Source organism: Mustela putorius, unplaced genomic scaffold (assembly GCF_011764305.1).
Source record: "Mustela putorius furo isolate JIRA1106 unplaced genomic scaffold, ASM1176430v1.1 tig00003909_pilon_pilon_pilon, whole genome shotgun sequence".
NCBI lineage: Eukaryota > Metazoa > Chordata > Mammalia > Carnivora > Mustelidae > Mustela > Mustela putorius.
Window position 1 is genome coordinate 32,443,552 of NW_025422057.1, and position 26,590 is coordinate 32,470,141.

The 26,590-nt window shown below is 35.7% G+C and overlaps 1 protein-coding gene and 1 pseudogene across 1 annotated transcript in view; both read right to left on the bottom strand.

The window, feature by feature from the left end:
* The window catches only part of HELLS (helicase, lymphoid specific), a 38,618-nt gene that overhangs the window by 2,803 nt on the left and 9,225 nt on the right, over positions 1-26,590 (bottom strand). Inside the window, exons 4-21 of the mRNA XM_004749635.3 lie at positions 25,439-25,495; positions 23,334-23,370; positions 23,184-23,248; positions 20,186-20,227; positions 17,154-17,378; positions 16,620-16,802; positions 15,598-15,741; positions 12,583-12,779; positions 12,292-12,388; positions 11,633-11,794; positions 10,420-10,559; positions 10,195-10,333; positions 9,502-9,585; positions 9,302-9,421; positions 6,736-6,852; positions 6,275-6,434; positions 4,027-4,123; positions 3,860-3,936 (exon numbers count right to left, since the gene is read on the bottom strand). Of these exons, the coding sequence (XP_004749692.1) occupies positions 3,860-3,936; positions 4,027-4,123; positions 6,275-6,434; positions 6,736-6,852; positions 9,302-9,421; positions 9,502-9,585; positions 10,195-10,333; positions 10,420-10,559; positions 11,633-11,794; positions 12,292-12,388; positions 12,583-12,779; positions 15,598-15,741; positions 16,620-16,802; positions 17,154-17,378; positions 20,186-20,227; positions 23,184-23,248; positions 23,334-23,370; positions 25,439-25,495 (2,143 nt within the window). The remainder of the gene's footprint in view (positions 1-3,859; positions 3,937-4,026; positions 4,124-6,274; positions 6,435-6,735; positions 6,853-9,301; positions 9,422-9,501; positions 9,586-10,194; positions 10,334-10,419; positions 10,560-11,632; positions 11,795-12,291; positions 12,389-12,582; positions 12,780-15,597; positions 15,742-16,619; positions 16,803-17,153; positions 17,379-20,185; positions 20,228-23,183; positions 23,249-23,333; positions 23,371-25,438; positions 25,496-26,590) is intronic.
* LOC123388787 lies at positions 13,682-13,766 on the bottom strand (annotated as a pseudogene).

Here is a 26,590-nt window from a genome sequence, read left to right on the forward strand (position 1 = left end):
ATTAACTACTTAAAGTACTTTTAAGGGTAAAATTAAATACTACTCCCGTAAACCTTTTATTATTTTATAGTGTTAGGACTTCCTTGTAAATTGTGCAATGTTGTATACTGTACAGTGGGAGTGAGAGCGGTTATCTTTGAATGTTCTTGATTTTAGTAACTTACTGGATAGATGCATTTTACCAGATAAACAACATTCCTCTCCCTGTCTAGTTTAAGAAATATGAGGTGATTATGATGTTATCTCAAGTGGGTTTTCAGTATCTACTTCTCCTTTATTCAGATAATGCAAATATTATACCATCTTTACATTCCTTCTATACAACTGATTTTTTTTATTTTAAGATTTTCCCCCATTTTTTTAATTAATTATTTTTATTAACATATAATATATTATTTGCTCCTGGGGTACAGGTCTGTGAATCATCAGGCTTATACATTTTACAGCACTCACCATATCACATACCCTCCCCGAAGTCCATAACCCAACCACCCACTCCATGTAAGATTTTTATTTTTTAGTGATCTCTACACCTAATTTGGGTCAAGATCACCTTTAGATCAAGATCAAGATCAAGAGATGCATACTCCGCAGACTGAGACAGCTGGGCACCCCATATAACTGATTTTTATTTAATAATGTATTTAAAATGTGGCCATAGGGCTTTATCTTTCTCATTTTCCTGAACTATTTGAAAACTATAAACACGCAAACATCCCGGAATATGGGCTCCTGGGTAGCTCAGTCAATTGGACGTCTGCCTTCAGTTCAGGTCATGATCCCAGAATCCTAGGACTGAGCCCCCCATCAGGCTCCCTGCTCCTCCCTTTGTTTGTGCTCTCACTCTGTCAAATAAATCAGTAAAATCTTAAAACAAAAAACAAAAAAGTCCAGAATAGCGGGGCGCCTGGGTGGCTCGGTGGGTTAAAACCTCTGCCTTCTGCTCGGGTCATGATCCCAGGGTCCTGGGCTCATGGGATCCCAGGGTCATTGGGCTCTCTGCCTGCCTCTCTGCCTACTTGTGTCAAATAAAGAAATCAAATCTTAAAAAAAAAAAAAAAAAAATCCAGAATAGCTAAAAACTTATTTTGAAAAAGAACAAAATTGGATTCACTCACAACTGACCACAAAGCTATAATAAGCTATAATAAATCAAGAACAGTGTGGTAGTGGCATAGGATTGACAAACAGATCAAGGGGCCAGAGTTGGAAGTACAGAAATAAACTGTTACATTCATGATCAACTGACTTTCAGTAACATTGCTAAGGCAATTCATTAGGGAAAGAATAATCTTTTCAACAAATGGTGCTGGGACAACTGAGTAACAACAATGCACAAAAAATTTAGACCTTAACCTCATACTCTACAGAAAAATTATTTCAAATACAACAACTAAAACCATAACTCTTTGAAGAAAAACACCATGACCCTTGCTAGTCAAAGATTACTTAGAGATGACATCAAAATCATGAGCGGTAACAAAAAAAGATAAACTGGACTTTATAAAACTTAAACATTTTTGACCTTCAAAAGACACTACTTAAGAAAAATGCAAGACAAGGAGTACCTGGCTGGCCCGGAAGGTACCGCATGTGACTCTTGATCTCAGGGTCAGGAGTTCAAGCCCCATACTAGGCACAGAATTTAGTTTTAAAAAAAAAGAAGAACAACGAACATGCAAGCTAAGCTACAGACTGGGAGGAAGTATCTGTAGAACATGTACCAGATAAAGGACTTATATCTTGAATATATAAAGATTTCTTTCAACTCAATGATAAGAAGACAAAGAGCACAATTTTAAAAAGAGCTATTTGAAACAAAGCTAAAGACATCAAGAAATTAAACCCAGTGATGTGCTCATAAATGTTTAACTGGCTCCCCTGATGCCCTGTCCCATCAAAAGGCCCTGATTTGTATTTTTTTCCTTTCTCCATGGTATTAAATATCCCTATCATCATCAATACCAAGCTACCAACATAACGGTGTTGAACTAGGGTTGGGAAAAGATGTGCAGAGTACAGCATTATACACTATTTCCACTATACAAATATAATACAATCAAGAGCATAGATACTGGTAGTATGTTAATAATATAATCAGGAAATGATGTTTTAAATATTTATTGCATTTGTTTTCAAGATTATTTATGGTTACCATGATAGACATCAATTCATTATTCTAAAGACTGATAAATAAAGGAAGCAACTTATCCTGCCTCACCTGTATGGACTGTATCCCCTATAGAATAACCAAATAATTGATAGGTAAAAGTTCTTAATAAACTAATTCTAACTAATGAAGGAATAACAAAAGAGGAAATATCACAATTTTTGCAATCTTTCAGGAAATAATGGTTCTAAACAATCATCATCAATGGATACTAAAACCAACAGGTCGAACAGAAGGGCAGAAAACTTTTTAATATCAGCCTGAATCAGCTGACCAATCCTAGCTCACTAAAAATAAGAAACTCAGATATATGTACTCCCCGGAAGGATTTTTAACTCTGACGACAGCTGTTTTGGATGCTAATGTCCCATCCAGACTAAGAAAGACACAGAAATCTCAGGACCATGTGAACCACGGCCACATTGGCAAGCACCAGAAGCACCCAGGAAGCCAGGGTCATCAACTTCAACAACTATCACCCAGGTTACTTTGGAAAAGTTGGTATGGCACAATACTGCTTAAAGAGGAATCAGAGCTTCTGCACATCTGCAACCTTGATAAATTGGACCCTATCAGTAAGCAAACACTGGTAAATGCTGCCAAAGAACAAGATTAGAGCTGATCCTATCATTCGATGATGAAATTCGATCAAGCTACAGAGTTCTGGGACAGGGAAAGTTCCTAAAGCAGCTTGACATCATAGAAGGCCAAATTCTTTAGCAGAACAGCTGAGAATATTAATGGTGCGTTGGCATCGGGGGCTAGGGAGGGAAGGCGCTGTGTCCTGGTAGCTTGAAGCCACATGGAAGGAGCCTCATTAAATGCTAACAAGTGCTTTTCTCAAAGAGAGAATGAACAAAGTATTCCTAAGAAATGGAACCTAGATCTAATTAAGCTTGTACAGCTACATATATAGCTATTTACACTTTTCAGAAAATAAGTAAATTGAAAAAAAAAATCAAAGAACAACACAAAAGGGGTTTTAAAAAAAAACCAGCCAATTTCAGAATGCAGGTCATTGCACAGAGCAAATAATCTAGTTTTTGTCAATGACTTGGAAAAACAAAAGTGAGGAAGGTGTTATAGAAGAAAAGAGACAAAGTCAACAATGAAATTTGGATCCTGATTCCAACTGTAAAGACCACTGGAGAAATCTCAATATGGCCTAGGTAAAGGATATCAAGAGTAGTTTTACTGCCAATATTCTTAAATGTAATAATATAATGATATAGTGACTATATTTAAAGAGAGGTTCTTCTTGGTAAAAGATGCCTGAGTAAAAGATGGATAAAATCTCATGATTTTAAGATTCTGACAAAAGAGAATTACAATGAGAAAAGATTGGTTAAATGCTGTGGACTAGTGGCTGAATGAATTACATAAAGGGGTACATTAAATATTACTACTCTCTTTTATTTTTTTATTTTTATTTTATTTTTTTAAATTTTATTTATTTATTTGACAGAGAGAGATCACAAGTAGGCAGAGAGGCAGGCAGAGTGAGAAAGGAGGAAGCAGGCTCCCTGCTGAGCAGAGAGCCCGATGCGGGACTCCATCCCAGGACCCTGAGATCATGACCTGAGCAGAAGGCAGCGGCTTAACCCACTGAGCCACTCAGGCGCCCACTACTCTTTCTTTTAAAATGTCTGTTTCACTTTCCCTTAAAGAAAGTAAAAGCATGATACTTGCCAATGAGATCACTTCGATCTAGCAATAACTCCAGATCTTTATCACTAATGACCTTCTCTCTTGATCCTTTTACTTCCCTGTAAGAAAACAAAATATTCAAGTCCATACGATAAATCAAAACTGTGAATTACATTTTTGTAAAAAATGTATATTAAGCAAAATCATACCTTTCATAATCTCTAGATTTTAATAATTCCATTAATTCCTTAGGGTCTAAGAAGTTCTTAGATTGATTTAATCCAGACTGACCACCTTTGAAATGATCTAGAAAAAAGGTTCAGGAAATTAGAAACCCTGAAAATCACTTTTAAAGCCAAAATATACTACATTACACACCAATCAGAATGTCTTATGTTAAAAAGAAAAGGCAAAACCAAGTGTTGATAAGGATAAAAAGCAACCATAACTCTCATACTTTCATGGCAGAAGTATAAAATGGTATGTCCACTTAGGGCAAAGTTTAGTAGCTTCCTATAGGTAAACATACACCCACCCAAAGACCACGAAAAAATAAAGGCATATATCCACAAACAGTTGTACAAGAGCAGCTTTTTCATAAAAACAAAAATCTGGAAAACAATTTACATGTCAACCAACTTAAGAATGGATACATGAGGGGCACCTGGGTGGCTCAGTGGGTTAAAGCCTCTGCCTTCGGCTCAGGTCATGATCCCAGGGTCCTGGGATCAAGCCCCACATTGGGCTCTCTGCTCAGCAGGAAGCCTGCTTCCCTTCCTCTCTCTGCCTGTCTCTCTGCCTACTTGTGATCTCTGTCTTTCAAATAAATAAAATCTTAAAAAAAAAAAATAGATGGTGGGGAATTTGTTGGTATAAAGACCTAAACTAGGTTGGCGTGACTATAAACATGCATGAAGAAAAACACTGGTGCTTAGATGAGCAGAGGGGCAAAGAAAACCATCAAGGACAACACTTTCAAAGTGCCATATCCTCAATTCTGTCATGGGAATTTGGCATAATGTTAATGCTTATTCCTGAAAAGAGACTGCCTGTTGAAAGTCTTCAAGAAAACGTCAAGCTGCTTCTTACTAGTCCAGTATATTAAGTATTAGAGTATTAAAGATATGTTGAAGTAGTGCTATTAAAAAAAAATGTTTACTCGGTTGAACTCAGTATTTCAAATATTTGGTTCTGTAGAATGTCCATTTCATCATTTCAAACCTAGTATTTTTCAAATACTGTGTTTTTGTTTTTTAAGAGAGGGAGAGAGGGTTGTGGGGCAGAGGAAAAGGGAGAAGAGAACAGGCTTTGCATGCAGCACAGAACCCAGTGTGTGGCTCAGTCTTACGACTCTGAGATCATGACCTGAGCTGAAATCAAGAGTGGGGTGCTTAACTGACTGACCCAGGCACAGATACAGTGTTTTCTTAAACTGGAAAAGATTCTGAGAGGTAGGGGAAGTAAAGTAAGTGAGGCATTGGTATTTTATATTTTATTCCCTAAGATTCTTTGGATAAGTTCTACTTCTATTCATTCAATATAAAATTCTATTCAGATAAATTAGCTTCAGGGCTATGTTAAAAAAAAAAAGTTGAAAAAATCTGTAAGTTATGAAGCCTAGAGAAATGGGAAAATGATAATGTTGAAAATCACTATTCAATTGTTTTATGCTACTTTTCCTACCTGCTCTCTACTTGAAAATACTTTCTCTAGTGTATCTGATTTTGAGGGACATATGGTTTAGGTTTTAGAAATCTTTAATTTGACTTGTTGGAACATTTAGATTGTAGTTAGAATTTACACTGGAGGAAAAAAGAACTTTTCTAGGGGCACCTGGGGGACTCAGTGGGTCAAAGCCTCTGCCTTCGGCCCAGGCAGGTCTCAGGGTCCTGACGACCTGGGATCCCAGGACCCTGGGATTGAGCCCCGCATCGGGCTCTCTGCTCGGCGGGGAGCCTGCTTCCTCCTCTCTCTCTGCCTACTTGTGATCTCTGTCTGCCAAATAAATAAATAAAATCTTTAAAATTAAAAAAAAAAAAAAAAAGGATGAATACCCAACCTTTGAATCAACATAGATGGAACTGGAGGGGATTATGCCAAGTAAGTCAAGCAGAGAAAGACAATTATATGGTTTCACTCATATGTGGAACATAAGAAATACCATGGAGGACCATAGGGGAGGCAGAGAACTCTGAAAGGGGAGCAATCAGAGGCAGGTGAACCATGAATGACTTAAGAACCCCGGGAAACAAACTGACATTTCACAGGGAAGGCAGGTGGGGGGGATGGGGTGTGACATGGTGATGCATATTAAGGAGGACACATGCTGTGATGAGCACTGGGTGTTATACACAACTAATGAGTCACTGAACACTACATAAAAACTAATGATGTACTACATAGTAGTTAACTGAACATAATAAAAAAGAATGTTAAAAAATATTAAGTATAATTTACTTTTGTGGATGATCAACTTTTCCAGTTTCCTTTTAGCAGCTGCTCTTTCCACAATTTTCTGATCGATAGTATTTGCTGTGACAAGACGATATACAACAACTGGCTTTGTCTGACCAATTCTATGACATCTATCCTGGGCCTGAAGATCAGACTGGGGATTCTTAAAGTGAAAAGAAAAATAATATTTAATAGTTTAACTTTAAAGTTATTTAAACTCCTATTGAAGTTAAATGCATGATCCAATCAGAATCTGTCAAAGTGTCTTAACTCATTTTAGATTTCTAGAATAGTTTCAATGATAATACATATTTAAGACTTTACAAACAGGGCACTTGATAATGATTTTTGTCTTAAGATCGAATACCTTTTACAAACAGATAAAGAAAACTGCAAAGCATACAATGAAAGATAAAAAATTCAGAATGGAAATATAACAGCATATTGCTATACTTCCAACTTACCCAATCACTATCATAAATGATAACTGTATCTGCTGCAGTCAAATTAATGCCCAGGCCACCAGCTCGTGTACTTACTAAGAAGATAAACACATCTGGATCTGTGTTGAAGCTGTGCATCTAAAAGCAAGGGAAAAAAAAAGGTAAACTTAAGAAAGAAACTGTTACACCTAGAATGCGGATATTGTTCTGCCTGTGGAGCAACCATCTTATAACCATGTGTTTATAGCAAAGGAGTGGGGACAGCAATGCCAAGGGATATAATAAGCCAGCATTCTTTTTTTTTTAAAAAGATTTTATTTATTTATTTATTTATTTGACAGACAGAGTACAAGTAGGCAGAGCACACAGAGGTTGAGGCAGGTAAGAATTCTACTACTGAACCATCAATGCAATGCAGAGGCAGAGGCAGAAGCAGGCTCCCCAGTGAGCAGGGAGCCTGATGTGGGCCTCAATCCTAGGACATTGGGATCATGACCTGAGGCAAAGGCAGCCGTTTAACCAACTGAGCCACCCAGTTGCCCCAATAAGCCAAAACTCTTCAAACTAGGTATGAATTCTTCAGATGTGGAATAAATAAACACTGAAAACCCAGAAGTCATGAAAGTTGGGGGGAAAAAAATGATTTGCTGAAAAGAGAAAGTTATCAAGACTTCCCATTCATGAAATTAAAAAATCGTTAAACATTACCTACTGCCCGGCTAAGACTGTAACCCTGGGAAGCTCCATCAATTTGATCTTCAGAGGTGCTTGAGACCAGGTAGCTCAGGCCAATCACATAGATACATCACGCCTATATGACTAACCCTCAATGGAAACCACGGACAGCAAGGCTCAGATGAGCTTCCCTGGCTTACTTCAGATGTGCAATTATAAATTGCTGCTGGGAGAATTTAGTGCTGTCTATGTGACCTCACTGAAAAGTCACATCTAGCTTCTCCTAGACTTCACCCTACAACTTTTCTTTTCATTGATCTTAATCTGTATCCTTTCGTGTATTAAATCATAGCTATGAGCACTAGAAAAAAAGAAAAGAGAACTTTAGTCCAAAGAACTGAGGAGGGAAACTGTTTTTAATTACAGCAATTAAAAGATGTACCCATAGGAAACCGAATCAGTCATTTAGATCTAGGAGCAATTATGTTTAACATATTAAACATCTGCTTATGTTACCTTCATTTGTTTACCAAGCCCCTCTTTTATTAAGGATATTTTTGTTGGGGTGCTTGGATGGCTCAGTCCGTTAAGTGTCTGCCTTCAGTTCAGGTCATGATCCCAGAGTATGGAGCCCTGCATCAGGCTCCCTGCTCTGTGGGAGCCTGCTTCTCTCCCACCTCCTCTGCCGCTCCCCCTGCTTGTGCTCTCTCTCTCTCTCCAAGAAATAAAATCCTCAAAAAAAAAAAAAATTTTGAAGGAAGAATACCTAATTTTATTTAAAAAATTAAAAAAAAGTCTAGACCAACCTCTCTTAAAAATCTTAAAAACAGAGTGACCAAAACAACTAAAACCCCAAGTGGTTTCCAGTGGATGGGGTAGGCAGGAAAAGTGGGTTCCTTGAGAGGGGGCATGAGAGAACTTGCTGAGTGATGTTAAGTTTGCATTCATCAAAACTGAGAAAATGTACACTTGACTTTATGCACTTCATGATACGTAAAATTCACCCCAAAAGACAAAATATGCCGAAATAATAGAAGGGAATTATTATCTATAATTTTATTTTAAAGTGCTCCCCAAAAGATAAAATGTTAAATGGATACAGAAATAGACTGATTCTGTATCACAAGCATATGACCAAAAGGAACAGTATAAGCTTAATGACAGGTTCTCAGATTTATAGATGTTCCTATAAAACTCTTTCAACTGCTTAGATTTTAAATCTTCAGTGAAATGTTAGGGTAGAGATAAGAGCCAAAATCAGGAGGGAAAAAAAGTATTATTCTCTCAACATTCTTATAGTGGTAGTGAAGTAGGATATTATTAAATCAAGTTGGACCAGAAAAATATATAACTTAAGAAACATTAAGGGGCGCTTTGATGGCTCAGTCGTTAAGCATCTCACTTTGGCTCCAGTCATGAATCCCAGTCCTGGGACTGAGCCCCACATCAGGCTCCCTGCTCAGCAGGAAGTCTGCTTCTCCCTCCCCCTGCTTATACTTGCTCTCTCGCTATGTCTCTTGATGTCAAATAAATAAATAAATATCTTTTTAAAAAATTAAGACTTACTAATACTAAATAAAAATGTTTATGTGTTTGGGGCGCCTAGGTGGCTCAGTGGGTTCAGCCTCTGCTTTTGGCTCAGGTCATGATATTGGGGTCCTGGGATTGAGCCCTGCATTGGGCTCTCTGCTTGGTGGGAAGCCTGCTTCCCCCCTTCTCTGCCTACCTGTGATCTCTGTCTGTCAAATAAATAAATAAAATCTTTAAAAAAATCAGTTTAAAAAAAATGCCTGTGTTTGAGCCTACTACAAGGTTTTTAGTCTATCAATTTGTGATTCTACTCTGAACATTACTTTAGAAACCTAGATAGTTACAAAAGATAATTTGGTATGTATGACTAAAGTAATCTTACATTTTTTTCTCTCTCTGAATAAGACATGGTTCCATCAAGCCTGCTAAAGTTGAAATTTCTGAAGTGGCAATAATCCATCAAAATGTCCAACATTCTTGTCATTTGTGAAAAAAGCAGCACCTGAAATTTAAATATATCTTAGTATCTATACTAATTAATAGAAGTAATTAAATAATCAAAAATCCGATCAAAAGTACCACCTTGTGCCCTCTGGCTTTTAGTTCTGGCAGCATTCGATCCAAAATTAAGAATTTCCCAGAATTTGTTATCAATTCCTCATCAATCTTAAAAGCAGAGAAGAGAAAAAACAGTTACAATAATTACCAATAATCTGTTTTTGTCAAAATAAAATCTAGGTAAATAGTTCATTCTCAGTGACAAGTCTCCATAAAACTTTAAAAAACAAAGTGACCTTATCATTTGATCTTTTTAAGTCAGAAGACAATTCTTTCTCAAGGAAAGACATACTCTGGAATTTAAAATGGGGGCAACTGAATGGCTCAGTTGGTTAAGTGTCTGTCTCTTGATTTCAGCTCAAGTCATTATCTCAGCTTTGAGATTAAGCCCCCACATAGGGCTCAACATGGAGGATGGAGCCTGCTTAAGATTCTCTCCCTTGCTCAACATTGAGCACACACTCTCAAAAAATAAATAAAATGAACGATTTCACAAAAAAATTAATCTAAGCTCAACCTTGAACTATCCTTCTCACTCCTCTCCCAGAGGCTTTATAATAACAGAATGTTAAGTTTAAACTTACAGCACAAATGTCGATTTCTCTTAAAGATTTATTTATTTGAGGGGGAGCAGGAGAAAGGGTGGGGAGCGAGGAATGGGAGGGACAGAGGGGTAGTTACAGAAATCAAAATAGTACATTATTAAATGGTATTCACCTTAAACTCTTGTGTGACCGGGTCTATAGGGTACTCAATCAAATATGGATGATTACAGCACTTACGAAGGAGCATCATTATATTCTGCAGCTTCAGATTAACCTCAGATTCTATAGGGATATTTGTTTCCACAACAGCTCTACCAAAAACATATAATCCATGAATGTGAGAAATACAAAAAGTATCACAGTTTAAAGAACACTTAAATTTATTTTAAACTCACACCTTTCTCGGTCTACTTCTGGCTGCATTTGACTGAGCAATTTTTCCAATTCATTAGGGAAATCATCTATTTTGCTGTAATTTATTGACTTTCTAGTTCGCCGTCTTGGTCGTCCAGTGGGACTTAGCTCTACAGTTTCTTTCTAAAAGTGAATAATTAAAAAGGAATATATGTTAAAGAACCTATACACTTAAATTCTAAATACATAAAAGTGAATTGTAATATTTTTACGTGCAAATGTTTTAAGATATAAAGAAAAAAATAATTTTCTTTCATTATCAAGTTTAGGAATTTCCAAAGGCACAAAATAAAGGCTCCATAAACTTTGGCCACGTGCAAATGTGGTCATATTAAGTCTAAGTATTTTAAATGCTTATGACAGTATCAGAGCATTATAGTAAATGCCTTCGTATCTCAGTGGAAAAAATTAAGGATGGATAGAATTGTTTTGAACTTATATAAAAGAATTTAGTAACTTAGGGTTAAGGAGCACCACATATCTGCATTAGAGAACATTTCTTTGGACTGGTATAACACTGCAATGAAATTCCTCACAATAAGCAATGATTATAAATTTCTAATAGCTCAAAAACCAGATCTTCTCTTTAATTATAATAAAAATTGGGGAACAGAATCTAAAGGCTACACAAAACAGAAATGTATAGAACCATAAATGTCTTGAAAAATAGATTGGTACATGGTATACAGCAGAAAGTCTAGACATTTAAACAAAATTTAAGGGTCCCCTAATCTTTTAAGATAATCACATTCTACTTTAATATAATATGGTGGGTAATGAACGAAGATATTTCTTTCAAATAAGGTATTCTATTACATTTTTGAAGACCAGTAACCTCCTATAAAGGGATTGTGTATGGGGGATTGGTCTAGCTGAGAAACTCTTGTATATAGTGTGTGCCTGTTATTTCCTAGTCCATCCCCACATAGCATAATTTGGATTAATCTGGGATAGGAATAAAAAATTTTAACAAACGTTCCAGATAACTATAAAGCAATTAATGCATGAACCATCACTTCAATTTTAGTAGGATCACAGAATTACTAGAAAACAACTTTCGTTATTGCTATATACTCTAGTTAGAAATTCATATTCTGTAAGTCCTAAAAACAGGTGATAAGATCTAAGACTGAAATTAATCAAGGAATTTCCAATACCAACTGTTATTTCCAGTTTATGTCAAAGCCATACTCTACCTCACTGCATCCAAACATGTTTGCAATTGTACGGTTCACAATAGCTGTATAAAAGATCTCTTGTTTCTTAGAAAGTGGTGCATAAACAACTACTTCTCGTTTTGGAGGAACTTCAAGAGCAACATCAGATTTTAGTCTTCTCAGTAAGAAAGGTGTTAGAATCTAAAATTTAAACATGAATAAACGTATGTGAATTCGTATGCTTTCAGGCAATACTCTCTCCACACACTTCTTAATCCCTTCTTTCTCTTTTTTCCTTTAAAAGTACTATCAAGTCTTGGGTGCCTGCGTGGCTCAGAGGCTCAGGTCATGGTCTCAGGGTCCTGGAATCAAGCCCCGCATGGGGCTCTCTGTTCAGCAGGGAGCCTGTTTCCCCCCTCCCTCTGCCTGCCTCTCTGCCTACTTATGATCTCTATCTGTCAAATAAATAAATAATCTTTAAATAAATAAATAGATAGATAGATAGATAAGTAGATAAATAAAAATACTATCAAGTCTTGAAAAATGAAGAGTCCCCTGCCCCCTTTAGATGTAACTTATTTCCTTGCTCTTCTCCCAGCCCTAGAGGTCACTTTTAAAAAATCTATTACAAAAGATAATCTATGCAGTTCCTTTTTCATTTGGAGTCCATAGTAAGCAGAATAAGACAAAATCACAACCTGGTGCAGCATATGCAATACGTTCTGTTCTCTTTCTTTAGCAATAATATCTTCAGCAGTTTCAGAAAGACTAGTGATATCAAACCAAGATTCAAAGCTGTAAGAGAAAAAAATGATTACAACTTAACCTACTCCACAAATCAATTATATTAACATATATATACCACAAAGAAGTTGCCAAAAAGCTATCATTTTTAATCCAACTACCTAGGAGAAAGGAATTAATTTTGACTAAGAGCAGATTTGAGATTAGAAAAATATAGAAAATAGTTAAATAACTGGCTTACCTACCTTTTCAAGTCATCAAATACATCTGGCAACAAAAAGTTTAGCAATGACCAAAGTTCTGATAAATTGTTTTGCAAGGGAGTACCAGTCAAAAGAAGTTTGTTATCTGCATTGAATCGTTTTAACTCCCTGATTAGACGGCATTTCATGTTCTTAATTCTGTGTCCTTCATCTACTATTAAGTATTTCCAATAGCAGTGCTAGAAAAGGAATTTAGGGAAAAACTTTAAAATGATGATATTACAATTTTTTAAAAAAACAATTCTAAAAATAAAACTTCTTTGGGGATGGATGTTCGATTTTATCAAATGGCATTTCTGTATCTATTGAGATGGTCATGTTTTCTTCTGATCTACTAAAAGGATAAATATATCTTCTAAAACTGATGCATACTTTTGTTCCTAAAATAGACTTCCCTTGGCTATGAACTAATAAAGTCCACCTGCTATTATGTATTTAAATTTTTTCTATTCACATTCTTTATTCAGGCAGTCTGGGGACACCTGGGCAGTACAACTGGTTGTGTGTCCTACTTGATTTTGGCTCAGGTTGTGCGATGGAGCCCGGCACTGGGCTCTGCACTCAGTGTGGAGTCCGCTTGAGATTCTTTCCTTCCTCCTTTACCCCTCCCACTCGTGCTTCCTCTCATTATCTCTCTCTAAAAATAAATCTTAAAAGAAACAGGGAAAAAAAAAAAGCAGTCCGTGGTTTCCCTGGGTAATGCTTTATCAGGTTTTGATTAGTGTTATACTAGATTCCTAAAAAAGAACTAAAGCTTTATTAGTGCCACATGCTCTGAAACATTAAATATTAGAATTTTCATTCTTGAGAACTTCATCTGAAATGGACATTCTAATCTGATGGTGTTCTCAGTTTCTTAATATAATTACTGATTTGTTTAGGCTTTGCCTTTCTTCTGGGGGCAGTTTTAGTAATTTCTATCCTCACAGAAAGCCATCCATCTACTTTCAGTAAGTTGTCATAAAAATATAATTTCTCATTTTTCAAAACCTTGTTAAAAAAAAGAAAGCAAAAACAACAAAACTACAATCTTACTCTGAGTATCATCAACTCAAAGGAGAAAAAAAAGCAAAACTATAACAAAAATCTTACTCTCATTTTTCAATTAGCAATAATTGTACCTCGGATAAACCTCATTGGCTACAATACAGCCACTGCACAAAGCTTCTTACTCTCATTTTTATTATCTGTGCTTTCTCTTTTATTTTAGTCTTAAAGTTCATCTATTTTGCTGTTTAAAAATGCAAAAATATGGACTATTTCTGGAAAATATAAATACCAAGCTGGCAATTGTAGGTATCCTTGGAGAACAAGATTGGCAAATTGGGGGAAAGAACATGAAATGGGACATATTTTGCATTTCATTCTAACAGATTCATAGCAGAATTTAAAAAAAAAAGTTTTGGGGGGCACCTGAGTGTCTCAGTCATTAAGCATCTGCCTTTGGCTCAGATCATGATCCTAGGGTCCTGGGATTGAGCCCCGCATTGGGCTCCCTGTTCTGCGGGAAGCCTGCTTCTCCCTCTTCTACTCCCCCTGCTTGTGTTCCCTGTCTCTGTCAAATAAATAAATAAAATCTTAAAAAAATTTTTTTTAATATTATGACTTTTTTTCTTAAAAGAAAAAAACAAATTGGGACTGCTTTTGCTGGTAATACCAGATAACCTAAGTAATCTCTCACTATAAGACATGTACCATAAAAAAGCAAAACAAATATAAATGAATACGTAAAAGCAAAGAGAAAACCCAATGCAACAGAAATGAGGGTTCTGAAAAATGATTTTATAAGTTGGGTGCCTGGGTGGCTCAGTCGTTAAGTGTCTGCCTTCGGTTCAGGTTATGATCCCAGGATCCTGGGATCAGGCTCCATATCAAGCTCCCTGCTTGGCATGAAGCCTGTTTCTTTCTCCTGCTCCCACTCCTTCTATTTGTGTTCCCTCTCTTGCTATGTTTCTGTCAAATAAATAAAATCTTACCCCCCCCAAAAAAATTTCCTAAGTTAACAGATACTTCTGCTGCCAGTCAGGAATAAGTGCCCTGTACCCTCAAAGTGAAGATCCTTAAAATAATGTCCTAACTTCAGTGAAAGGGAAAATTATAAAAATTCTAACCACTAGCAAATGGAATTGACAATAAGGCTCATCTGTTCCAATATGGTCAGGATAGGGAGGTCAAAATAACTAGAAAGGTCATGTTATATTATTTAGTAGAAAACTGAATTTTCAAGACACAATAAATAAATTATATCTATATGCTAACAAAAATACTTAATATTCTCAGAATTCTCAGCATTCTCAGAATTACAACTGCTTTGAAGTCTGTATGCTTTCTTCTACAAGCAGTGTATATCACTTTTATTGTGAAGAAGTAACGTAACTGCAATTCATAGCCCAAATTTCCACCAGCACACAAGTAAATTCTGATATACCAGACAGAAAAAGGAAAAGTTGTAAATTTAGAACTAAATGTGAAATAGGTGGAGCAGTGATAGAGAAGTGCAAATACCAAAAAATGAACTGAGAGACAATGAGCAAAGGTTAACTTTCCAACTACATAACTTGAGCACTAATTAAGTAGCTACAACATACACTAAAACACCATATAGCCATAAGACAGTCTAAAAATAACTTGTCTTCATATATGCTATTCTTATTTAATTAAAATTAAATGGGTGAGTTCTATATACTTAAATCACATGTCAGACATATCTGGAACATAGTCTCAGATTAGATTTATGTCTAGCTGAATTTAACACACTAGAATGATATTATGGCTAAAGGTCAAGGTGCTGTCGTTTCAATTTTCTTGTTAAAGACTACAACCTTCTTAATCTGTTAATGCCAACTTTTGGTTTCTGAAAGAATCTGTAGAACACAATCCACTGTTTCCATCAGGGGGTAAAAAAAAATCAACAAATGTTACCAGATGGTGCGAAAGTGCTATGAACTAAGAAAAATGTGGTTTATGGATCACAAAGAATTCCATAGAGACCAATACCTGTAACGCATTTCGGTCTCTCATGGCTATTTCAAATGAAGTAATTACCACAGGATGAATCTGCAGTGTCCCTTTTCGTCTGTGAATATTCTTTACCAATTTTCGACGTTCCTGCTGGGTCCCATGATATAGCATAGTAGGAATCTAAAAGATTTTATATTGATTTGTAACAAACTTAAGGACAAAATGCAAATTATTAACAATTTGGAAAATACAAAATTTATCATTAAGGAGAAAAAAGATGATTAATCTTAACTCTATTTTTCTATAGCAAAATGAGTCCATCACCTCTAAAAAATTATTTTACTAATAAAAGAGAATAAAATAAGCCATGAAAACAAATAAAATATAAGGCAAGGATATGGCTAAGACGACATAAATATATGGAAGGAAAACACCACAGTAAGAAATAATTTCTACCTATGTCAGTCTTGATGTGAATGAAATTATCCAATGCACTGAAAATCATTCAGGGGTATTTTTGGCAAATACCTAAGATTACTAATACCTACTCTTACGTATACACGTAACATGGATTTCGCTAACCTTTGAAAAATAATTCAACTAGGGGTTCCTAGCTGGCTCAGTCAGAGGAGCATGCAACTCTTGACCTTGGGGTCATGAGTTCAAGCCCCACACTGGGTGTAGAGATTACTTAAAAAAACTTAAAACAGGGACGCCTGGGTGGCTCATTGGTTGGGCAGCTGCCTTCGGCTCAGGTCATGATCCCAGCACCCTGGGATCGAGTCCCACATTGGGCTCCTTGCTCAGCAGGGAGCCTGCTTCTCCCTCTGCCTCTGCCTGCCTCTCTGTCTGCCTGTGCTCACTCGCTCTCTCTCCCTCTATCTCTGACAAGTAAATAAATAAAATCTTAAAAAAAAAAAAAAAAAAAAAAACTTAAAACAAAAAACACAACCCTCAAGATGTAGTACAAAAATCAATTATAATAATAATTTTACAATTCAGGCAACAAAACAATTATAGAAATGATAATATATTCAACAAAAGGAAACCTATCTTACATCTGGTGTAAATCTCTGGAATTCTGCCATCCAATTAGGAAGTGTAGACAAAGGGCCACAGACGAGAAAAGGTCCAGGTACTCCTCTCTGAATCATCAACGCAATTGTAGCAATACACTGAACAGTCTTTCCCAATCCCATTTCATCTGCTAAAATGCCATTAATTCCATTTTCCCAAAGCATCTGGACAAAACAATACACAATGTATTTAAATTCAGACATAAACACCTGCTGGATTAGCAACAGTTTATATTTCTTCTTTTTACCCAGTGATAATAATGATAAGATTGACATACTCATGGTTATAACACATGTGAGAAATTGGTTATCAAAACCACAGATGTGTTGGCAATCTTGAATAAAATACCAAAAATTTAGTCTAGATAAATAAATTTGAAAGTTAAGTATTTACACACAGAATTTCACATTTAATAATGAACTTGGAAGGAACAACTCAAGTTATGTTACAGCACATTAATAGGCTATTATACAGATATGAACCAATATCTTCTATTAAATTTGAGAATTCATTACCCTAAGCCATTCCATGCCTTCCACTTGGTACCATCGCATCACTCCTCCGGTGAAGTGTTTTGGTTGTTGAAAGGGTACTGGCTGTCCATCACATTTCCGAACTGGGTCAAAAAAGAATTTAGTGTTCTGCCTAACCGTTTGAGACAATCTGTCTTTAATTATAGTATTTGAATCTTTGTTTTTCTGAAGGTCTTCTACACAGAGATTAGAAGAACAACTTTCATCCTGTGAATAAAAAATGCTTAATTAGAACATTGATACATAATGCTGCTACCCTCTATTTATCAGAAAATTTAATCAAAATTTACCCATTAAGTATATAGAAATAAAACCGTTTGTTGAATAAAACCTTAGAGATAGTTACCCCCATTCTCTCACAAACGCAAAAGCCATTGAAAAAAAAATTGAGATAACTCTTACAGATGACAGGCACACTATTGAAATGACCTTTACAACTGTACCTCCCATCCAAACTTTTTAAATGAGCGACTCAAGAATTTATTAAACTATTTTCTTAATAATAATTTCTTTCACCCAAATTAAAAATAATGTCTATAAAATAGAAAGGAAAAAAATCCTTTCAAGGAAACAGGAGCATTTACTTCTGTCTAAATTACATTTGTTGAAGAAAAAGGGGCAAAGTAAATAAAGTTTAAGAACTCCCTACATCACACTTAAGAGTAGCAATTTATCTGTAATGACACGCATTACCAACTTATGATAAATGATAGCTTTTACTGGTTAGTGACGTCCACAACTCTTTATTTCACATTTAAGAATGTGAAAACGAGGATTGAGTCAATTCAGATGGAAGTCTTATAAATGAGAAGTCACAAATAATGCTACAACATTCAACTGGAAAATTACAAACCCTGAATTTTACCATTCCATACATAAAATTCATTTGTGATGTTCATCATAAAGTCAAAACCAAAACCATAAAGCTTTTAGAAGAAAGCAGAGTATCTTGATAACCTCGGATAATTTCTTAAACAGGACAAAAACGCACTAACTACCAAAGGGGTTGGGGGGAAGCGATAAACTGAGCTACTGTAAAACTTAGAAGTTCTGCTTACTGAAAGACACCATTAAGAAAATGAGTAGGCAAGCCACAAACTGAAAGAAAATATAGTACATAAATCTGACAAAGAACTTGTGCATTTTTAAAGAACTCATATATCAACAATAAAAGGGCAGGTAACAATAAATGGGCAAAAGATGTGAATAGAAACTTTATAAAAGAAAACATAAAGCCATTAAGAACATGAAAATATACATTAGCAATTAAGAAAATGCAAAATAAAACCACACAAGATTTATTTCACATTCAGTAAAATGTGAAATTCATTTCATATTCAGTTAAAATTAAGAAGACTAACATGAAATGCTGGTAGTAACATCAAGAGAAACTTCTATTTTATTTTTATTTTTCTTAACAGAAACTTTTATACACTGCTGGTGAGAGTAAAATGGTGTGTTCACTTCAGGAAAAGAATTTTCTTTTAACTTAAAACATACATTTACAATATGACCCAGCAACTCCATTCCTGGGTATATACTCAAGAACAAGAAAACACGTCCATACAGACTTGTACACAAATTATCATGGTGGTCTTATTCATAAGTCACAAACTGGAAACCATTCAAATGCCCATCCAGAGAATGGATAAAGAAATTATAATATTCATTTGATGGAATTTTACTCAGCAATTTTAAAAAAGCTACTTATAAACTCAACAATATAAATGAGTATCAACTATGTTGAGTAACAAGTTAACAGGAAATAAAAGATACATGTTTGGATTTTATTTGTATGAAACAACCTGTGAAAAAGGTTAAAAACTGGTCTCCGACAAAAGTCAAAAAGTCGTTGCCTCCAAATTTGGTGGTGGGAGAAATGACTAGCAAGGGATACAAGGGATCCTTCTATCATATGAAAAGGTTCTAGATCCTGATTTGGGTGGTAATTACATGAATGCATACATTTATCAAAATTCATCAGAATTAACATAAGCATGGTACACACTTACTTACTGCATACTATAAAATGGTCAAAATTCCATATTAAGTCATGGGAAATTAGACTGAAGCTTTATCTTTGAAAATGTAACTAAAGGTGCCCCTGGGTGACTCAGTAGGTTAGAGGTCTGCCTTCAGCTTAGGTCATGATCCCAGGGTTCTGGGAATAAGCCCTGCCCCACCTGCTCAGTGGGGAGCCTGTTTCCCAGTCTGCCTCTTCCCCCTGCCATGCCCCTCTCACTGCTCATGGGCACACTCTTAAATAGAATCTTTTAATTAAATAAATATGCAATTATATATTATAAAAAAAAAAAGCTTACTCTTATTTATATTTAACATTGTTCAATTTTAACTGTATCATAAACTAATCCTTATACAGAACAAAGAATAAAAATTAGTGCACTGATATAAGAAACAAATTTTGGTCAAAATTATGATGGGCAAAAAGAATAGCTCCCATTTATAATGTCATCAATTTTCCCAAGAGCCTATTAATCTTTGATAGGTAAGTTAATTTTTATAACCCTTGGTAAGCATTTTCATATGAAATCTTGAACTTGAACTAAGAAATCTTGTACTTGAAGGGATATGGACAGTGAATACTCAGGTAACAAGGAATCTCTCCACAGAAAATGGGGATGGGGTGAGAAGTCTTCCCAAACAGATCCAAACACAACATTTCATGTGAGCAAGAAGATTAAGGAACCTCTTAGAGCTTCCACAAGATGTGGAATATATACACGTGGAATGCATTTTGTTATAGGCACTCGCTTTACCGCTAAACTCCCAAGGACCCATAAACTAATATTTACACATTAAGGACCATGCAGTAGAACACCTTAAGTTGATTATGTAAGTAAGCAGCACGACAGGATAAGAAAGAAGTAAGTTTTTTTTTTAAGGTTAAGAAATAGAATAGCTAGTGAGAAAAAAATGTACACTGGAGATTAAAGGAATTAATGATCAGAGAAACAGATATGGCTCCTACATTTAGTTTCTCATAAATCTCTTACCTCATTCTCCTTTTTATTTTTTTTAGCCACAGACAAAATTTCCTAGAACATTAAGAAAACAGAAATAAAGTAGCAATATATGTAGTTCATTCATTTATTTACTCAACAAGTATTTATTTTGTTCTGTTATATTCTAATATTCTATAGAATATTCTATTCTGTTCTATCTTCATGCCAAGAAATGAGGATAGGCTCTCAAGGTAATTAAAATACAGGACTCAAAACTGGTGGACCTCAAGCAAAATTAAGATTACAGTGTCTTATAAAACTCTGCATTAGTTAACAATACTTAAAAATTGGGTTATTTGCTCCTAAAATTTCCAGGGTTTTTGTTTTGTTTCTTTTTTAAGCCAAAGCTTACTGAGGAGACTTAAATCCGAAATCACATATGACAATAATCCTCTAATACAGGGATTGGCAAATATAGCATGTAGACCAACTCCAGCTGGCAACCTGTTTTTGTAAAGTTTAATTAGAACAAAGTTGAGCATATTTGCTTAGTTTATGACTGCTTATGACTGCTCTCAGGCTACAAAAGGCCAAGTTCAGTGTTGACTAGTTATCCAACTACTCAACTATTCAAAGCCAACAACTATTTGACCCTGTACAGAAAAGGTTTTCCAAACCCTGCTCTACAGTCTAAGTTGTGACTACTCCTGGTATTTCAGGATTCACTTCCAAATGTATTACAGTCTCAACTCTATCCCACTGTGGGACCTCTGTGGATAGACATCTGAGTTTGTAATTTTGAGCAAGAGGCAAAGACAAATAAATTAAAAATACAGAATTGAAGTACTCTGATTTTGAAGTACCTACTAGATGCTAAGGGTATGGGGGCCTGCTTCTGCCCACCCCCCAACCCCCACCCCCCGCCTCTCTGCCTACTTGTGATCTCTGTCTGTCAAATAAATAAATAAATAAAATCTTTAAAAAAAGAAAAACAGATGCTAAAGTTATGAAGACAAGCAATACCTGAATGTCACTTAATGAGTTAGGGGAGTATTATATCAAATTATCTGAAAAAGTTATCATCAGGACATAATCATTAAAGATTTAAGTTACGGTAGGTTTCAAGCAGAGAATAGCATGTTCAGAGGACAAAGGGGATGAAATGGTAGATACTTTCAAGAAACTTCAAATGTATCTTAAACTTAAGATATGTAGGATGATGGGACACATGAGTTAAGTGGCTGACAAAAATATATATACATACTTACATGTGTTGTCACATGTGTATGTAAAGTACTATTTAAGTATAGATATTCATACCCTAACGCTGAAGTGATATAAGGAACAGAGCTAGAGCTGTCTTTTAAACTAAGTAAAAATAAATAAATACAATGACTAAGCTAAACCTTCTTGAAAAACAATGTGTGAATCAGTCAAAACAAACCTAATATTATCTATGAAGCACTGTTAAAAATTAAACCTTGTAACTAAACTCCTGACCCTCCTTACGTCCTTTTCATTTATATACAAACTGGTAACAAATATGTACTTTAAAGTTTTTGAAATTGCCAGGATCTCTCCTGCCTCTGGACGTCTGTCAAAGATTATTCTAGCAAAGGTTATTCACTCTTCACTACCTTCTCTTTATCTTATTATTTCCCTATTAACTCTCCCCAACCTTTAAATGACTTTTATGCTTCAAGTCACAACTCAGATGTCACCTTCTAAATTAAAATTTTATGAACTTAGTGCCTCAGTTTAGAGTCCGTTTATAAGCTCAAAAGAGCCCAATTGACTACTTATTTCTCACTGGATGAAAGCTAAGGCAAAGACCGTTATCTACTAAGCTCCTTGATCAATTGATCTTATACCTGTAAGATAAAGTTTGCCCACACCTGATATGCTACCAACATTTGATAAATGTATAACTGCCTGAATTTCAATAAGTCTAAGTAATACTTAAATAATAGTGTTTTTCAAATTGTAGGCCATATTCATAATCAATCAAATGGGTCTTGACCATTATTTTTAAATGAAAGAAAAAAAGAAGGAAAATATTAGAGTGCATCCAAAACCTAAGTATGTGAAATTTTGTATTTTATACTTTATGAAGATCTCAAGAGTTTGAATCTCAGTTTACAGAAAAATATAGTAAATAACAATGTTAGAATTTTTTTTTAAATGTAAGAATGTAACATTAAAATATGCCTAAGGGATATTTAAAGTTTGTTATAATTAAATATGCTTTTTAATTTCTATTTTATGAAGTAACAGGTGACAAGAAAATAAAAAAGGATCTGATTTTAAAAGGGACTAAAAGGGGGGGATGGGGGGCGCCTGGGTGGCTCAGTGGTTTGGGCCACTGCCTTCGGCTTGGGTCATGATCTCTGGGTCCTGGGATCGAGTCCTGCATCGGGCTCTCTGCTCAGCGGGGAGCCTGCTTCCCTCTCTCTCTCTCTGCCTGACTCTGCCTACTTGTGATCTTTGTCTGTCAAATAAATAAATAAAATCTTAAAAAAAATAAAAATAAAAATAAAAATAAAAATAAAATAAAAGGGGGGGATGGGCAGCGCCTAGGTTGCTCAGTCAGTTAGGTTCAGGTTATAATCCCAGAGTCCTGGGATAGACCGGCATCAGGTTCCCTTCCCTGCTCAGCGGGCAGTCTGCCTCTCCCTCAAGCTTGTGCTCTCACTCTCTCTCAAATAAATAAAATCTTTAAAAAATAAAAAATAAAATAAAAATGACTACATGATTTCAGTTCCCTAAAGGTCCTCAACAAGGAACAAGAACAAAGTTCTGAAGATAAGATCTTGAAGTCATGAGAAATATCTGATAATAGTAACTTTTCATTATAATAATTTCTAAATAGGCCAAGCTCACATTCCCTTAGCAAACAGGAAGACAGTGCCATTTTCTTCCCTGAAACAGTCCCTTCACAGCCTGAAAAGCCAAGTATGTAATAGCAATCCATACAGCTTTAAATGTAGTTCGAAATCCACCAGTTTTACTCAACAGTGAATCTTATGGGCCCTCCCCACTTTATTTTTACCTCTTTCGACATGACCTCTGAAATATTGTAGGATTCATCTTCTCTTCCTCTCTTCTTTCTCATGACTATTAAAAAAAATTATTTTATTTTTGATAGCAATAAAAGTGAAAATACAAACATATCCTTCAAAAGTAGAACAAGGAAGTTTACCTGGATTCTCCTCACTTGCATCAATGGAATTTTTACCCTACAAAACAAGAATTTAGGATATTATTTTTCTAGGGACTTTATGGTATTACATATTAAAAGACACTAAGTAAATAAATGCCAAATGTCCTTGCATTTGAGTCACATCCGCAACTCTATTACTCCTACCAACATGTAACCTCTTTCTACATTTCCCCACTAGAACTTGCTTATAAGTGTATTCCTTTTTCTTGATGACTCTACTTTCCTCATTTTTTTCCCATTTGATATATTTCCAAATTAAACACAGAAGGCATTTTTATTTTGCCATGTACATTTTCTGTAATTGCAGGTTTATGCTAAAGATATTCAGTGGGTATAATATGGAAGGACAACTCATTTTCAGTAAAATTTTTAAATTAAATATAACTGAAAGCAGAAATAAAAGAGAACACTGATTTAAAAATATTAGTGAGGGGAAATACAGGAAAGGAAGAGATGTTAAAAAAAAAAAGTTTCAAAATGAGAGGTGGAAAGGAAGATCAAGAATAGGGAGAAAGTATGTATAAAAAATCAAAATAACAAAAGTGAATTTTTAAAATTTCTTACATAAACCCTACACCACACATGGGGCTCAAACTCACAACCTGAGATCAAGAGTCATGTGCTCCCCCAAACGAATGATTCAGCGAGGTGTCCCAAGAAAGTAAATTTAAGGGGCACCTGGGTGGCTCAGTGGGTTTAAGCCTCTGCCTTCGGCTCAGGTCATGAGCTCAGGGTCCTGGGATTGAGCCCTATATCCAGCTCTGCTCAGCAGGGAGCCTGCTTCCCCCTCTCTCTCTGCCTTCCTCTCTCCCTACTTGTGATCTGTCAAATAAAATAAATAAAATCTTAAAAAAAAAAAAAAAGGTAAATTTTAAAATAAAGTTTAAAAGTTAGAGGACTGGGGCGCCGGGGGGGCTCAGTCATTAAGCATCTGCCTTTGGTTCAGGTTGGGATCGAGGCCCAAATCAGGCTCCTTGCTCAGCAGTAAGCCTGCTTCTCCCTCTCCCATTTCTCCTGCTTGCTCTCACTGTGTCTCTGTCAAATAAATAAATAAAAACTTTAGAAAAAAGTTAGAGGATTAAAAATATAAAATACCAAAAGGGACCAGTGAGATGGAACAGGCAGAACTTAATGGTTGGCACCTATTGAATACAGCGGCCGTGGCGGGACGGGGGCAAAACCCTGACATAAAAAGTTAGCTGGGCAAAAGTGAAAAGTGAACAACAGATTAAACCTACAGGTTGAAGAGTAGGGAGTAAATGATTAAACAAGTAAAATTATCTTTTAAGTTTATATTCTTCAAAAACCCAAAATAAGGGGTGCCTGGGTGGCTCAGAGGGTTAAGCCTCTGCCTTGGGCTCAGGCCCTGCATCAGGCTCTCTGCTCAGCAGGGAGCCTGCTTCCCCCTCTCTGACTACTTGTGATCTCTCTCTCTATCAAATAAGAAAAAAAACCTAAAACAATAATAATAAAAAATAAAAAATAAATGTAAAGCTTAGAATACATGACACACAGTAAGTACTCTAAATGTTGCTCTCTCCTTTCACTAGTACAACTGTTCTTTATACAAATTCCAACAATAAGGCATTAAACAGCCTCATGTTAAAACAAATTTACCCCAAAAGATCACATCTAAAATTCAAGCTATCCCTAAATGAATGCTCTATTATCTGAAATGTTATTAGCAGATAGAATAAATTTGTTCCAATTTTGGCTTCACTGCTGCAACTATGCACGATACAAATTTAAATTATTATGGATCCATGCTGACATGATGAGGTTGGAGGCATTAAGGGTAAAAAATAATCACTATGAGCACCAAAAGAACTGGCCATTTAGAAGAGTGAAATTTTGAAATTAAGAAAAACAATAAGAAACTGAAAGGGTTATACTTTAGCTTTCCTTCCATATCTAAGAATATTGAGAAAACAGATTTTATATGTTCCTCTGCAGCTTATAACAAAGATAGGTTTTCAGATAAAGAAGGTTAAAATTAAGTAGATGATCTATAAAGTTAAGACTACAGAGGAATTTCCTCAATGTTTAAGGTAACATACAGCACTTTCTAGCTTACTCTATATTACCTTAGTAACCTTTAGGGATTCCTTTTTTCTCTCCAATTTCTCTTTCTTCTTCTGTTCCTGTAAGATACTTTTTTCTTAGTGCCACAAGTGGAAAATGCAAAGTATAAAACACACAGCTCAAGTAACATGTACACAATGAAGAGCTATATAAAGATTTAAAAACGAGGGAGCACTTCCACTTCAAACCTTTAAGGAGCAACAGGAAACAGACCTTCCTGCCTTACACAACTGAAATCCATATAAGTATTTTAAACAGTGATTTTCAGACAATATGCAGCAAAGGAGAATGAACACTGAAAAAGGGAAACAAATGAGACAAATCTTGATTGTGCAGTTTACTGCCTGAAGGCAATTCTCAAGTGCAAATAGTGGAGGGAGAATTCAGCAGCTCAACAGCCTCCCTGAGTTGAAGAGACAAGAGGACAAAACTTAACAGCAGCTAGCATACTCAGGGTCAGGTACACAAAGAAAGCCCTCAAGGTACGTAGGTGAAATTTCAGGTTGAGAACTATCAGTGACATGAGTGTATAAAACCAAGGCAACTAGAAAATAGCAAGTAAAGTAATCCCTTGTGCTTACAGGGGATGGATCAGGAACAGTTCGTACCCATCAGGCAAAGTGACAAGAGCACTCAGAAGAGGGGCAAGTTACTACCAGACTAAAAGCTGTTCCATATGCACCCTAACAAAGCTTTAAAAGACAGACAAAAAGGGATTCAAACCATTTCCAAAAGGTGGTTAAAAAATGTATGCCTTGGGTGCCTGGGTGGCTCAGTTAGTTAAGTGTCTGCCTTTGGCTCAGGTCATGATCCCAAGGTGCTGGGATCAAGTCCCACATTGCACTCCCTGCTCAGGGGGAGTCTGCTTCTCCCTCTCCCCTTCCTCCCGGCTTATGCACACTCTGTCAAATAATAAAATCTTAAAAAGAAAAAAGATACATGCATTATAATAACTCATTAAGTGTGGATTGTTTTGCTCTCCTATATTTGTATTTTACCATACAAAAGTTCATGAGCAAAGGAAAACATACTTAGCAAAAGCAAAATCTTGATTGATAACTGACCAGTGAATGATGGGGACATAGGGGATTACTGTAGCCTTGAAATTTGCACAAGCTTTGGGGCGCCTGGGTGGCTCAGTGGGTTGGGCCTCT